At 48.6% G+C, this 16,393-nt stretch overlaps 1 protein-coding gene across 3 annotated transcripts; it reads right to left on the reverse strand.

The window, feature by feature from the left end:
* Nucleotides 1-9,128: 9,128 nt before the first annotated feature.
* Nucleotides 9,129-16,388, reverse strand: Lyzl4 (lysozyme-like 4). Of its 3 annotated transcripts, XM_087563008.1 has the most exons (6): nt 16,120-16,377; nt 15,214-15,339; nt 13,479-13,728; nt 13,228-13,377; nt 12,025-12,103; nt 9,129-9,374 (listed from the first exon to the last, which is right to left on the reverse strand). In XM_087563008.1, the coding sequence occupies exons 3-6, from the start codon at nt 13,615-13,617 to the stop codon at nt 9,305-9,307; spliced, it is 438 nt and encodes a 145-aa protein (XP_087419134.1). In that variant the 5' UTR covers nt 13,618-13,728; nt 15,214-15,339; nt 16,120-16,377; the 3' UTR covers nt 9,129-9,304. The 3 variants fall into 3 exon arrangements, with proteins under 3 accessions (XP_087419134.1, XP_087419135.1, NP_001233112.1); XM_087563009.1 differs by lacking the exon at nt 15,214-15,339 and having other exon boundaries at nt 13,479-13,706; nt 16,120-16,373; NM_001246183.2 differs by lacking the exon at nt 15,214-15,339 and having other exon boundaries at nt 9,130-9,374; nt 16,120-16,388.
* Between the last annotated feature and the right edge of the window lie 5 nt (nt 16,389-16,393).

A 16,393-nucleotide genomic window follows, 5' to 3' on the forward strand; every position in this document is an offset into this window, starting at 1 on the left:
AAAGTAAAATTCGCAGAAGAAGTGTAACATTTATAAAGATTGAAGACAAAAAAGCTCAAGCTGTTTAGGAGCTAAGAAAATGTTTTATGGTCTAAGAAGATGTTTTAAAATTGATAAATGCAAGTTGTAAACTTTGGAGGATACAAAGGCTTATCAGTGATAAAGTGTAATTTCGGCACAGAACTTTCGACTCACCAGAAAGGATAGAAAATGGAGAACTTTCTCCAAGATTGACAAATACATATGGACTGGACATTGTGAATTAATTCTTACACGATTGTTCTCATATAACTGTCCTTATTGTATATAGTTTGTTGGTGTTATAGATAAAGCTATTTCATGGACTAAAATGGGGAGATGTTGGGAAAACCTTTTTTACTTTGTAGGAATGTGTCTTTGTACTTTCAACTGTTAATTCTGTCCCAGCAGAGTGCTGAGTACTGGCAGGATTCTGGTGTTGTCATTCCTATGGCCTGTCACTGGGTTTTTTTATTTTGTAAATATTCACCCTTCCTCGCCTGCCTAAGGCAATCTAGAATTGTATTGGAAAGTGTCTCTCTAGTGATTGGCTGTAAGAAGGATTGATGGCCAGTACCTGGGCAGGAAGGAGAGGGCAGAACTTCTGGGCAGAGACACGGGGGAAGACAGTAGAAGTGGCAGATTCAAGAGAAGACACATAGGGAACAGACATGGACCAAAGTGAAGTAGGGAGGTACAGGGCTAGCCATGTGGTGCACTGTAGGCCAGAGCAGTCAGATTAACCTTAAACACTAGATGGAGACTCTCCCGGCAAAGGGCCTAACCTTTAAATTATATTAGAAAACTCTGTGTCATTATTTATACTGCTGGCAGGTCCTAGAAAGTCCCACTATAAGACACAGACTGAATAACGCTTTATTAACTTTACATTTTTTTGGATGCCAATGGGCAAGGAATATCAGCTGCTGTTAGACACTGGATTATAGAAAGAAACTACTGAAATAGATCAACTGTATACTTTAAAGATGTTTTAACATCAGAAAGGAAGTCAGGGAATGTGGCACCTTAGGGATATTTCCAGTGTTGAGAGACTATGAGTTCCATCAAAATTGGTAAAGATCTGACCCAAGTATGAGAAGCTTCCACATGAAAGGCAAGACTCAAGGAAAGAAGAGACACAAAAAGACAGCCACACAGATGAAGCAGGTAGCTGGCACCCCTGTAAGGAGACAGCTCAGCAAACAGGCTGAAACAAGGACGGACCATACCTCAGACTGGCTGGTTGGAAAACCTTGATGCCAAAATGGACATTTGCTGAAGGACGGATGATCAGGACTGAAGTTATAAAGGATCATCACATCCCAGATCTTTATGAGGACAAAAGACTGGTACAGTCATGGGACTGATAATTGTGTTTCTGTTCTAACAGCTAAACTCCATATAGTTTTTAGCTTAAACAGAAACAGGGAAGATGTAGAAGAATTTTAATCCAGGAATGTGGCAAGGGATTTTTTTATATCCAAAGATATGATCAGGCTGGAATACAGACACTCTTACTACACACCTTTAATCCCTAACAGTGAAGGTAAGGTTAGTTTGTAGAAGGAAGCAGTCATGTTTGAAAGTAATGTCTAATTGAGGGGCAGACAAAGTGATAAGTCAGAGAAAGATTCGACAGAATGAGTCAGCGGTAGGATACGCCCACTCTCATGAAAACAGGATAGGAAAGAGAAGCTATTTAAGAGCAGTGCAGGAAGAGAGAAAAGGGTATTTTGTGTGTGTGTGTGTGTGTGTGTGTGTGTGTGTGTGTGTGTGTGTGTGATGGCTGGTGGCTGGTGGCTGGTATGTGTGTGGTATGTGGTATGGGGGTGTGTATATGGTGAATGGTGTGTGTGTGTTATGTGGTGTGGGTAGTGTGTGTGTGTGTGTGTGTGTGTGTGTGTGTGTGTGTGGTGGGTGGGGTATGTGTATGGCAGTTTTGTTGGGGCAATTTTACAGAGACAAGTTTTAGAGAAAAGCAAGCTAGACACAGGTGAAGACAGAACAAGCCAGAGAATGAGAAGGAGCCAGAAGATTAGAACATTATTGCCAAAGTTAATATGAAGCCAAACAGAACAATTCAGTCAGAAACCATGAGAAGCTGGATTGAGTCAGTCAATTTGGAAGATTAGATTGTACGAAGGCTAAACTCTTCCAGGCCTAGACCTAGGGAAACTTAGAACAGAGAAAGAAATGTTCTGGGCTCAGCCCAAGCCATATATTTACACAGCTTAGGTACATCTCTCATCTTATCACTTTGAGGAAATAAAAGTGATATTTACAATACAGGGTTCATGGAAGCCATGAGAGCACTGGAATCCGTGGAACTGGAGTTACGGTAGTTGTGAAACACCAAGTGGGTACTGGGAATCAAACCTGGGTCCTCTAAAAGAGCGGCCAGTACTTTCAACCATTGAACCATAAAAGAATCTTTTTAATACCCAGATGTTTAAGGACAAGGTGAGGTGATACCTAGCAGTGTGCTGGCATTAGGGAAATGACATATGTACATCAACTGACTAACTGATGCCAGAAAGCTGCTTTTCTGCTATCTGTACTCACCAGAGCCAGCAGGGGCTCCTGGATGCCTGGCAGCAATTGTATCTGACAGTGTAGCAGGCTCTAGAATGCCTGCAATTGTATCTGAGAGTGTGGCTCAAACTCTAGACCTCCAGATGCATTCTGCTATTCCAGAAGTCCAAGACAGGCCTCTCTCAAGTGGGGCACATTAGATACAACTTAAGGCAAGGTAATTGTTTGTGTGTTACTGGGTTTGGAACTTTGTATACCATGAGCAAGCGGCTCTCTTAGTGAGGTGTACTTCCTGCTTCCCATCTCATAGATCTGTGAATTCATACTGCCCTCCAATTCAGTGCAACTGTGATGATCTTGTCCCTGTCTGGTATCTCTTCCTTAGCAGGAAGTAGAAGTAATTCACTTTAAAAGAGACAAAAGGGACCACATGAATGGTATGAGTGATTTAATTAGATTAGTTCGTTACATATTATTGCAGGAAAACCTGTTGTTGCACTTGGTTTCTTTTAATTACTGTTTCCATCAAACTATGTAAGCTCATAGTAGGAGGAGCACAGTGGGGTTATAGGCATGTGCCACCATCCCTAAGTGCAAGGAAAATCACCTGCCACGTGTCTGATGTCCCACCAACTGGGAGACACAGAAGGCAGGCTCTCTGTGAGCTCGAGGTCATCCTAGTTTACAGGGCTAGCTCCAGGACAACTAGGGCTACGGAGAAATTCCCTGTCTTAAAAAAAGCCAAAAGAGATAACACAAACAAACAAATTAAAACGAAAGGTTGTCATTTAAGTAGAAAGAAGGCAAGGGCTCTACCCAGGACAGGGTGAGGAGCGGGTTGGTTCAGATGTCACTGCACCTCTCTGCAGGTAGGGTGCTCATGTGAGGGTTTCTTCCACTGCATAGACTGGGAGACCTCTCCCTGGGGCCTCTGACCCTCAGTCCTGCATTTGTTTTCTCCCTACCCCCACCTGCCCTGTTCCCAACTGTAGTCGCTCCTGTTTTGCTAAGACAGAAGGGATGAAAGATTTATTTTGTTACCGATGTAATCCATCTGGGCAGGAAAGTGTGGCGGTGGGTGCAGGAGGCCCAGGAGGTCAGAAGAACTGGCCAGTGCGTGCTGGGAACCAAGCTCAGATCCTCTGCAAAAGCAGTACCTGCTTTTAACCACTGACATGGCTTCAGTCGCTCAACTCGGGCATTGTTAATCCAACCCAGCTGAGGCCCACAACTGGAAACAAACTCCTTTAAGCTGTTGGCAGAAATGTGGGCTGTTCTACTGAGGAGAAATAGATGAAGAGGTTCTGATTTCTACAGCCAAACCCATTTTGTTCTTTATATTATGAGCTTCTATAACTCAGTGGAAAAATTAATAATTAAAGAAAACAAACTGTACTAATATAAATGTCCCTGACTACAATAAGTCCTTAACAAATTAACTTAATTAAACTGGGTTTGTGCAGTCTTTTCTTGTCACCTTCTATGTCTCTGAGTCCCCTTCCTACAGGGATGAGTGAGATCTTGTTCTTTTCCTAGCACTGTGGGAGGCCCTGGGGAAGGGAAAGGGAGGGGACATGCAGACTTGAGTTTCAGTTCTTCCCTTCCCTCACCAGCTGTGTGGACTCAGATGTCAGAATTCTGAACCCAGGTCTCCCCAGCTGTGACATAGCATCATGTCCCATCACTGTGACAAATACCGGACACAAGTAATTTAAGAAGTATTTTGGCTCATGCTTTCAGTAATGTCAGCCCATGTTCCGTGGCTCCAGTGATTACAGAATCACAATGAGGCTGACCCTCACGATAGTGGGTCATGTGGCCGAGGCTACCCATCTCGTGTTACTTTCCAGGACAACCTTCCAGAAACATACATCCCACCGACTAAGCCCTCCTCTAAAGTTTCCACCAACTCCCAGAACAGCATGTCCGCTGAGGACCAAGCATGGAGAGGTTTTACATTCAGAGCCTAGCAAGTACTAACGGCCTCCCCACTTTTGAGGACAGCTCAGCCTGTTTACTCTGCTATGACAGAAGATTCGAGGTGTGGTGTTTCACCAAAGAGGAATTTATTAGTCAGGGAATTCCAAGCTTGCTCAGGTCCTTCTTGCTCAGGAGGGAAGGAAGTTCAGTGTACATGCATGTGGGTGAAGGAGGCCTTGCCTTTGTCCCAAACCTGCTTCCAGGAAAACCCACTCTTAACTCTGCACTGTCCACTCATGACAGCAGAGGCCTTGAAATCCCCATGTCTCATCTCCTTGCTTTAGGGGCTGAGTTCTCAGCACAAGGACACTGTGGAGGTCGTAGATTGTGCTGCCAAGGCTGCATCTGGAGTCTGACTTCAAGAGGCGCCTACTAAGTGTCAGTTTTAAGACACTGTGGGGTTGGGGATTTAGCTCAGTGGTAGAGCGCTTGCCTAGGAAGCACAAGGCCCTGGGTTCAGTTCCCAGCTCCGGGGAAGGGGGGGGAGACACCATGGCTGCCGTAAGAAGCACACACTGACGGTCAGGAAGGAATGCACTCTCTCTTCAGTTCTGGAGGTAAGACACCGGAAGGCCAGGCCCTTCGAGTCAGTGCCCTTGCTGCGTGCTCTTGGGGAGAAGCCATTTCCAGTTTGTCCAAGAGGGAGGCCATTCAGATCACTGCTGCCACAGACACATAACCATCCCTCCTATCAGTCGCAGTCCTGCCTAGTTTGCATCATGGAGGTCCCTCTCTTGTCCTGTCTCTGAAGTCTCTCTTTCCATCATTCTAATTACTTTCTCGTTGCTGTGACAAAAAGCAACTTAGGGGGGAGGGGAAGGGGAGCTTATGGACGGGAAACCAGGAAAGGGAATAACATTTGAAATGTAAATAAAAAATATCCAATAAAAAAAAAGCAACTTAGAGTAGGAAGGTTTGTTGTGGTTCATGGTTTAAGGGTATAGCTGTTGTGGTGGCAGAAGTAACTCTGGCTGATCCTCACCTCACTTCCTGAGGAACCAGGAAACTTGGAGGAAGGAACTCTGGGCTCAGCTGCTTGTGCTTCCTTCCTGTTTATTTAGTTGAAGAGTACAGCTCATGGGAGAATCCAGCCCTCGTGCAGGGGCAGCCCTTCCCTTCTCCCTGTGAACACCCTCACAGGCATGCCCAGAGCTGCATCTTCTAGGTGGTTCTAAATCCAATCAAGGTGACAAGATGGATGTCACAGGAGTTTGTCTGAGGTCATAGCGTGGTGCTTCATCAGTCTTCACACCCAATGGGATGCTGTTGTTATTCTCATTTCGCAGAAAGTGGAAGCAATATTTAGAGAGATTAAATACCCTTCCCCAGGCTGGGAAATGCTGGACTGCAAATGCTTGCTTCACAAGGGCGAGGTGAGGGATTTATTGACATAGGTTTCATAAAGCACCCAGTATGTCTCTCACACAAAGAAACATTTGGATGTCTCAGTGCTGACTGCTCTACATTCGTTGAAGAGAAACAAAAAGAAACAGGTTGCCTTCAGTCAGTGCCTAGCTTCTGTGCAGGGAACTCAGGACTCTCCTGGGTTTCCAGGGCTGAGTGAGACTAGCCTTCACTGTCTCTCAGGAAGCTGAATAGGCTGAGAAGAGGCTGCCCACAGGGAGCCGCAAGCTGTGAGCACAACAGCCCCGTCCTGGTCGGCGAAAAGCAGCTACGTATAAACCAACACAAACTGTAGTTGTAAATGCTTCCAAGCTGGCCGAGCCCTTATTTTTGAGATGTAGACATGTAAATGGTGTGTCTCATAGAAACGACAGTCCACTCTGTTGACAGTACTTTCGAAGTTTAAAGGTAAAATATCACATCTTCCTTCAAAGCGGTGTTGTGATGCCAGCCAGCTCCTCTGCCTGGGAATGGAGGCTCAGTGGCCATCCAGCCTAACCTATTTGCCAAGTTCCGAGCCAGTGAGAAATCCTCAAACAAAAAAGACAACAGTGCCTCAAAGACAACATCCAGATACCCAAGGTTGTCCCTAACCTCCCCATGCACACATGTGAACTCATAGACTCAGGCACATACATGTACCCTCAGGAACAATCATGTGCACACACACGTGCGTTCACATGAGCAATCATGTGCATGCACGCACACATGCACACAGAGAGAGAGAGAGAGAGAGAGAGAGGCAGAGAGACTGAGAGACAGAGAGACAGAGAGACAGAGACAGAGACAGAGAGACAGAGAGACAGAGACAGAGACAGAGAGACAGAGAGACAGAGACAGAGACAGAGAGACAGAGAGACAGAGACAGAGAGACAGAGAGACAGAGAGACAGAGACAGAGAGAGACAGAGAGACAGAGACAGAGAGAGACAGAGAGACAGAGACAGAGAGACAGAGAGACAGGGAGAATATTAACACCTAGCAGGGTTGAGGTTTGATCTGTTGCTATGTATTGTAATGCCAAGTGCGGGCCCCCAAGGCCTGGTTTCCTTGGAGATGAAGAGAGTCCACAAGTAGACCTAAGTGATATTGCCCCCAAATTATTTCTGACTGGAGAATAACGATGCCTACAGCCTATAGCTGGGCAAAATTGAGATAGGCGGAACTTCGTGTTCCCAGGCTTGGGGTCAGAGGAGACCATGAGGAGAGGAAAAAGAAGGTGGAGAGAGGAGAAAGACGCCATGGCTTAGGAGTCAAGAAAGCACAGCAGTGAGGGCTGGCCAATTGGAGTTAAGAGCAGCTCAGATGAAACATAGTAAAAACTCCAGGTTACCCATAGGAAATAGATTTTAATAACGTGGAGGGTAGATATCTGCTCAGCCTTAGTGTTAATAAAGGCTTATAATAAACATAATGGTTGTGTGTGACTTTCATCTGGGAACTGAATGCTCAAAGGGGAGATAGAAGCCCCAGATTGAGATTAAATACTTTCAGCAATAGAGGTGATGGGGGCGTGGGTTCTAAGGAGATACCCAACCCATACCCGTCATCCACTGGATTAAAGTCGTTATGCCACCTCTCCAGAGCTGTTTTGCCATCTGTAAGACTGTTATAATTCACATTTAGCATCTAAGGTTTTGAGAAGTTTGGAGACATGGGCGAGGGAAAAGTCCCGTGCAGTCTGTGAAGCTGGGATTGCTACAGTGATTCTGTACCAGAAGTCATAATGGCACAGCTCTGTGAGAGTGACATTTCCCCTTCCAACTTTGACAGTGGAAGCGGGAGCAGGGGACCTGGCTGAGATATCAGTGTTGGTTGTGACCAGCCGGCTGGAGGGCACCAAGCCAGGGGTTGATGTTGGGAAACGCTGGTCCCATTGATCCCCTAACATTTGCTTTGCCCTTGGGCCTCACATCCTTGTTGACACAGAGCCCATTAGGGACGGATGAACATCCTTGGAAGTAATGGTCTGGAAGGCGGCGGCAGCTGGGTTTCCTCTTGAGATGATAGTGTTCTGATAATCTCAGGCGTCCCTAACGTCTACACCAGCGACGACAGGCTGCAGTCAGACGCTGCTGCTCTTGGGTCCATCCGTGGAAGCCATGCCAGGTCCAAATCTCAATAATGAAGCTTCCCTCGATGGCCCAAAAGCGCCTACTGAGCCCAGGGACCGCTGCTACTGACATCAGTTAACTGGAATCCATGCTCTGTGTTTGGGAAATACAAAAATCCTTTTTTCCCCCAGAGACAAGGCAGAGCTATGCAGAAGCACAAGATCGAACTGGTTGATCCATCAGCATTGAGCTTGACTGAAAGCTCGCTCCAGAAGCTCTGACTTGCAGCAAACAGGAGCCAGGGCCTTCTTTATGCTGTTCACTTTTAAGGCGGCCACTGTCTGCCCAGCCTGCTTAATTTATCTGTAGGTTAAGCAATACAGGGTTATGTGCACTGAAGCTTGCCCATCTAATGGGACACAGGAAGGATCCTGATATAGACCTGAAAATATTAGGTCACAGATTATTAGCAGAAAAGGCAAGATATAATACTGTATATTCAATTGTAGCCCTTGTTTGTAAGCGGTGACAGGGTTGGGGGGAGCATATGGGCTTGGATGCATGGAGCCTCAAAGTCAGGAATGAGACACACGAAAGGGTTGAGGGTCCCCAGGCTTTCTCAACACAGGCTATGGTGCAATGCAAAATGCAGCAATGAGAACCTGTTTACTGAGTGGGCAGAGTACCTTTTTAATAACCTCCTTTATCTATATTAGCTTTCTTCACCTAAAGGTGTGTTACTTGTGCCATCTTTAAATGTGAGAATGGTGGACCCTGAATAGGCACAGTAGTGCCTATACTGTCTTAAAGGGGACAAACCCAAACGCTCAGGCAGTAACCCTAACCCCTCAAAGGCACATGCAGAGGTGTGTCTCCTAGGTGATTCCAAGTCCAGCCAAGTTGGCTCTGAAGACGCCATTTGCTCAGCCTCTCTCTCCTCCCCATTTTTGCGGCTCCTCTCAGCTTCCACCGTGTTTCCTCCTCCTTTCCCTGCTTTAGACTGGCAACCCCTGCTCTCACGCCCTCCCCCTTGAGAATCAGAAATGGTTAAGTCATGAAAGGGGTAAATAATTGTTATGGCCATTCCGCTGGTGATATAATAACTGGCGATAATATAATAGGCAGAGACTTCAGGCCCAGGTTGAGTAACTAGCTGGTTTATTCTGCACCTTGTACCCCCGGATGAAGTGAGGACTGTTGTCCCTTTCCATCTGGAGCAATCAGTGGTGAGATAACCGGATGGATTGAAGCAGCAAACAGAAAAGCGCCCTCAGTCCCAAGACACGGCCGGCAAGTGAGGCAGGACCACACAGGCGCCTACAGCTCACAGCCATCCAGCCACCGATCCAGAATGTCCGACAGCTGGCAGTTCCTGGACCAGACGGGCCTGCGGAGGGAAGGCCAGAGAGTGATGAGCACCAGTTCCTTGTAGTCAGAGCTTGGGGTCCCCAGGGTCATGCTTGCCCATGCCTGCCTGGCTGGCCCTGGGACATCTGCGTCTCTCCAGTGTGGACCTCAGGCTTTTGAAGTTCTTAGCGCTCACCCTGGGGTGGGTGCAGGTGCTTCCAGGACGCCTCTGCCTCACACAGGAACCCCACCCAACCGGGGCATCCCTGCCCTGTGACGAATTAGTCAGTCCCCTAAGACAGCTTCAGAATGCTTTGACTAGCACAGGGCCCCAAGGAGTGAGTGTCCATGGCCTTGGCTCCTTCCACCCTTCATGCTACAGCATCTAGAATTCCTTCTCCCTCTTCAACCTTCCTGAGGTGTGTGGACTAAACCTCTAACCTCTTCTCCTAATGTCCCTAACAGTACTCCCCAAGTTCCAGTCTCTAATGCCAATACCTGGACCCGAGTCCGTATCCCCATCTACAGTTTTGCTCCTTAAACTAACAGGATGGAGGATTTGTGGTTGACAGAGGTCCCCTAGTCCCTTATAGCTATGAAGCTTGAGAAAAAACACACACCCACATTCTCAGAAAACCCAGGGCTCTTCATAGCTCGGGGCGGTATAGGGAGACTCTCTAATTAGCATCGTCTGTCAATAAAACAGCTTCTGGCCAATGAGCTGAGGAAGAAAACAGAAGGTGGGACTTCTGGCAGGAAGAGAGGGGATTCTGGGAAATAGAAGCGCGAGAGATAAACCCGAAACACTGAGGAGGTGGATGTAAGCCGGCAGGTAGCTGTAACCAGGTTAGAATAAAGAGAGCTTCATGCCAGGAACTCTGAGGCATAGACACAAGAAGACAAGGAGAGGAAACTGGCCCCGTCGCTAAACCCCGGTTAGGATAAAAGGGACAAGTTAAAAAAGCAGTGAACAAGGAGAAGCTTATGACCTAGGCATTTATTCATAATTAGTCTCAGTCATTAGGAATTAAACGGTCGGGAGAGGAAAAAAAAGTTTCAGGGCAGATGGGGTGGAAGGGGTTCCCCTTCCACTGCAGGGACCTCTTTTCTCTTGTCCACCCAGCACAGCAGAGTGACTCAGTCTGAGCTGTAGAGGATGCAAGGCTGCTTGTCAGCTTTCGGAGACCCTGCCTTACCAGGAGTCTGGACAATGAGGCCCATTGGCCAGTATGGTCCAGTATATGGCCTCATGGTGCCATGCAACAAAAATGACTTAGCTCATTAATGTTTATCCCGGAGACTCGGCCAAGCTGACCAATTAACCAGGAAGCCCAGGCCACATATGAAAGGAACCTCAGACTTTCAGGAGACCGTTATCATTAAGAAGATTTCCACCACTGCTTGCAGTCTGCTCTGTTAGCGACGAGGCCGCTTTAACGGATTCCTGATGTTGACAACAACGAGTAGACACAGCAAAAACTAAAGACCCTTACTTACTCCCTGCCTCACTTTTCACATCCAAATCATTCCAAAGGAATCCAAACTTCAAGCATAGAAGGACAAAATCATTAAAATTCTATTTTTTTAAATTTAGTAAAAGTATCGAGGGCTTACTTGGTGTCTACAGAGTTCTGATATGAGAGAACAAGGGTGGAGCTCTTTGGAAGCCTCTGGGATAAAATACTTTTAATTCGTGTGCACAAGTGTGTGCATGAGTGTGCAGATGTATACGTGTATGGTGTACATACATGTGTGTGTGTGTGTTCGTGTGTGTGTGTGTGTTCGTGTGTGTGTGTGTGTGTGTGTTCGTGTGTGTGTGTGTGTGTGTGTTCGTGTGTGTGTGTGTGTGCAGCTGGAAGCCAAAGGGCATAATCAGGGGTTGTTCCTCAGGCTCAGTTCACCTTATTTTCTGAGACAGAGTCTCTTCCTGGTCTGAAGTGACTGAACAGTGAGCCCCAGGACTACACCTCCCGTCCCTGGAATTACAAATGCATGCCACCATACTTAACTGAGTTATAAACATGGTTTCTGGGGAATCAAAGCCAGGTCCTCATGCTTTCAAAGCAAATACTTTACCAACCGAGTCATCTCCTCCACTCTTAAGGACATTTCTAAGAAGGGGGCCTCACATAGACCCTGAAGCCACAAGAGAAAAGGTGATGGACGTGTTTGAGTCTAAGAAACTGTTAGGGCTCCTTTAGGATGAGGACACCACAAAGTCAAAACACTTCATGACAAAGCCAAGACAGCAGCTTACACAGATGTGGTTGATGAAGATTTCACAGCCCTAAAGGATGCATTAGTTATGTAAGAAGGGATTGAAGGGATGTCTCAGTAGTTTATAGCATATACTGGACCAGAAATTCAGTCCCAAAAACCACAAGGCAGCTCACAGCTGCCTGGAACTCCAGTCTCCAGTGTGAGCTGCAGACACCCACCTACCATGCACCCACCCCTCTAACCTCCAGGGTGAGCTGCAGACACCTACTCTCCATGCTCCCATCCCTGCAGCCTCCAGGGTGAGCTGCAGACACCCACCCACCATGCTCCCACCCCCTAACCTCCAGGGTGAGCTGCAGACACCCACCTACCATGCTCCCACCCCCTAACCTCCAGGGTGAGCTGCAGACACCCACTCACCATGCTCCCATCCCTCTAACCTCCAGGGTGAGCTGCACACACCCACTCACCATGCTCCCATCCCTTGTTTTCCTTTCACGATTTTCTTGGCACACTCGATTGTATCCTTTAAGTTGGGATTCAGTAAAGCTAGGAAGGAAGTGGAGTAGGTTGATGCTGTGGAATCCGAGGACAGCAAACTTATCTCTCCACGCCATAACTCCCGTCCCACTGCCTGCCTTCACAGAGGCTGAAAACCCTGGACACTCCTCATCAATCAGGGTAGCGGGAAATGCTCTCTTTAATGAGGCCGGAGGATGCTGGGACTGACACCTAGACCCTCTGCTGCAGAGACACCTCAGGTGTCAGGGGCAGCTGGCCCAGTCTCTTGTGTAGCCCTGACCCGGGACCCACTTTTCACTTAGGTCTGCCTCCAGCTCCACCAGTCATGCGGCCTTGGCTGTGGACTCGCTCTACCCCAATTTGCCTGTTTGTAGAATGGGGTAGAAACAGTAGCTACTCCTGAGAGGTTACTGCGAGCATTAACTGAACTGACACCTGCCAAGGGCTTAGGAAAACATTTGACCAAGCTCCCAGAAGCTCACAGGTCACAGGAGAGGACCCTGGCCAGTGCTACCTCTAAGCTAGAGATTCTTAGGTTTCTTAGGAGAGGCAGATGTGTCCTCTTTGGGCTTTTCCTGTCTCCTCCTTACAACCACCTCTTTTTTTTTTTTTTAAATTTCATTTTATGAATATGAGTGCACTGTTGTTGTCTTCAGACACACCAAAAGAGGGCATTGAATCCCATTACAGATGGTTGTGAGCTACCATATGATTGCTGATATTTGAACTCAGGACCTCTGGAAGAGCAGTCAGTGCTCTTAACCATTGAGCCATCTCTCCAGCTCTACAACCACTTCTGATCTGTCGTGGTGACAGTATGACTACCCTTAGGGAGCTAGTGGACATGCATGGGTGACGTAGGACCAGACAGAACAATCTTTTTCTACTCTCGAACTGCCTGAGCTCTGTTACCTGACCCTCCTCCCGACACCCCAGACATCCTAGCACCTTCTGGGCCCATTGGTCTTTATTTTGTTTCCTTCTTAGGCTAACACACCCCTTCTCTCGTGCCCCTGCCATGCTAGCACTCCACCTCTCAGGGATGAGCTTCAGACACAGCCGGTTCCCTCTCCCTGTCTCCTCCAAACATGCAGGTTCTGCAGGCTCCTCCCCCGCCCCCCCCCCGAGGGACTGGAGTGAAAGGGACCCACCCGTGCAGGACACACTGCAGAGGTTCTTGCCATGGTCACACCATTCATTGTCGCGGATCTGAAAGAGGCCGAAGCCGGTGGAGCCATCTCGTGAGTTCTCATAGACAGCCGAGGGGTTGAACTTGCTCTCAAAATAAGCCAGGCACACCCCTAAGAGGTGGAACAGTGTGTGGGGTGAGAAGACGCTGGTGGTAGGGGGATGGGATGGCATGGGGCGGTGAGGAGAGAGGGCCTGAAAGGGTCCTACTTACAGTTTTCAAGGCTGTAGCCCTCAAAATAATTTAAGCCCCCGTCATAGAGTTTCTTAGCCACCACGCAGCGCCCCAAAATGGAGGCACCAATCGGAGTCAGCAAGTAGCTGATGAGGAGAAGCACCAGGTACAGCTGCATCTTCTCCAGGCTCTGGCGGCTCAGGGCTGTGGGTGCCAGCTGAACAGAGAGTCTCAGGCGGCTCCTTCCAAGGTCACAGAGACATTGGACTTCCCAGGGAAAAGAGAGGCACTGGGGGCGAGGGGATCGGGGCGGGGGAGTGGTCAGGAAGAGTGTGGAAGGGAGAGATAGGAGGAGAGGGAATGAAAAACAGAAAGAGGGAACAGAGGGAGAGGAGGAGGGGGAGGAACACAGCTCACTGCTTGTACATCGCTGAGCACAGCCATTCCCGCTACGCTGAATCACTTCCACTGCTGCCATTTACCCTGCATTGTGTCCCAAGTTGTGGCCTCAACAGTCTTCCCAGGTTCCCTGTTAGCAACCTCCACTGACCTCCCTGGCTGTCAACTCTGGGGACAGCCCCAGAGGACCAGTCACTGGCCCCCCCGTGACTCCACTTCCTAGTCTGTAATGATGGGTGGTCTCTTGGATAACTGACCTCATGTCCTCTCCTTCTGCAGCAACCACTTAAAACCTTTCACCAGCACAGCTGAGCAATGGCCCCCCAAACAAACAAGATGTCACCTTGAGACACTGCTGGCTCCTTGTTCCTTGCACAAGGCCACACCTAGGCTTGGTTTTCCAAGCCCCGTAGAACCTGACTTTACCCCTGCTGAACTTCCATCAAGAGGAAGCAACTCCACCCCCCAAAAACCGTCACAGAACACCCTGCCTGGCCGGTCTGCAAGAGCCACGCCCCTTCCATGATATACCTAAGAGTCTCACCTTGGTGCCTTCCCTAGCCACAGGGCCCACATACTCCATCCTCCGACACAAGCCACTCTCCATCTTCTGGCCCCCCAGCCCTGCTGCAGCTCCTGAAGACTGACTGACCCCACCTGAGGTGTCCCCTTCCCCTGCCCAGACTTTGCTGCCCACAGTCCCTTCCTTGACCCCTAGGGAATGAGAATCCTGGTTTTGGTCATTGTCCCATGCATCAAACAAGAATATCTGGAAAGCAGGGTTCGGCCTCCTCCCAGTGTGCTCCACACTCTGTCACTGTAGACCAGTGGACAATCACCGTAGGCTGCTGTGCTGTCATTCACACATACAAATGCTCTCCTCCTCCTGGGGCCTGCAGCTATGGCTTGGGTTAGGAAGTTCTTTGTTGGGGGGTTGTTCTGTGCATTAGAGATCTGGCACACATCTAGAGGGTGGCTTAGGCGTGAAGTGTTGCCCTTAGACTCTCGGCTTTGAACCGTCGGCCTGAGTGCTGATGCTGTTACCGGAAGGAAGGTTTAGAAGCCTTTCAGAGGTGACACCCAGCCCCACTTCCTGTTCTCTGCTTCCTGGTTGCACATACGATGCCACAAGTCACCTTGAGCTTCTACATACGCGAGTAGTCACCTCATGGCCTTGTCACTTGTGCCATCAAACCAGAGCCACAAGTAAATCTTTCCATCTTTAGGCTGTTGGGTATCTGGTCCCCTCTATGATGAGCAAAACATCCTCTGAAGAATAAAATTGCTCTCTACCATGAACTAATAGCTTAGATGAAACCTTTAAGTGGGGCAAAGGTGGCAAACATGTTTAATTCCGCTGGTGTGGGTTGTGTACCTGACCACTGTCTGGTTCTCGGATAGCCTGGGTCTCAGCCGCTTTGCTCTCTGCAGCTGGGACGGCAGTGACCCCAGCAGTGACCTTAGCGAGTCATTCAGCTTCTCTGTGCTTCAGGGCTCTTGCCTGTCACACACAAGAAAACACTCCTTGCCTAATTGTGCTGAGAAAATGAGTTCAGTCCAGCAAGCACTACATGCTCAGGACAGCCTCGCTCTGAGTCCTGCTTGCACAGCCTCAGTCCTCATTAATAACCGAACTTCTATGCATGAGGAGAAAGCCCGGGTTGACGTTTTCCAGCCATGCGGGCAGTATTTCAGGGAACATTAGTCTTTCCCAGGCTAGGCAGTGTCTCAGCTCTTCCCTCCCTCCAGCAGTTAATTCAGCAGGAACATGGATGCTGTTCTAAAGCCTATCCACCTCTCACCTGCCTGTCTGCCACTGTCCTGGCCCAAGTCACCACTGTCTCTGACTAATTATGGTTTTTCCAATGACATTCCCCACGAACCATTTGCCCAATTCCTCCTGGTCTGGTCCCTGAGCCCCTCTTCAGTCTGACCCCAGGCCACTCCAGACCCTTCCTCCCCTTTTGCTCTTCCACAGGCTCCCTGAATGTGTTCCCTGGACCACACCCATTCTCACCACCATCCTTTGGGCCAGCTGTTCCTTCCACCTACACGAGTACTCCAGTGACTATAGCTTTAACCATGGCCACTCACCCATTGAGGAAGGTGACTTGGTTGTCTTTAATACACTCCTAACAGCAATCACTCTGTTGCTGTGTTCTCTTGCTTATGACCCAGGTCTCATGCAGAAAGCTTGCCTGACGCTGTCTCCTCCCCAGAGGCCAGTGCCCCGTACCTTGCTGGTTCTCAATGATCTTGTTGAAAGAATGAGCAAGCTTACCCTTCTAAAACGTGTCTCCAGATGACCAAAAGGGGACTTTGCTGATAAATGTGCCCTACAGTCGGATGTCCTCTGCCCGTCTCTGCTCCTGCCCACAAAGGCCCACCTCTCAGCCCGGCAGGGAGTCCACGATGCTTGCAGGCTGGGTACTCTGCTGGCACTGGGTCCCCTGGGCTTTCTCAGATGCCAATTTCTTAGTAACTCATTTGTCTTCACCCAAGAGTTTCTACACCATTGATCCTGCTCCATGAGAAACTCTTCTAGAACCTTCTCT

Source organism: Rattus norvegicus, chromosome 8, assembly GCF_021556685.1.
Source record: "Rattus norvegicus strain SHRSP/BbbUtx chromosome 8, alternate assembly SHRSP_T2T, whole genome shotgun sequence".
Classification (NCBI taxonomy): Eukaryota; Metazoa; Chordata; class Mammalia; order Rodentia; family Muridae; genus Rattus; species Rattus norvegicus.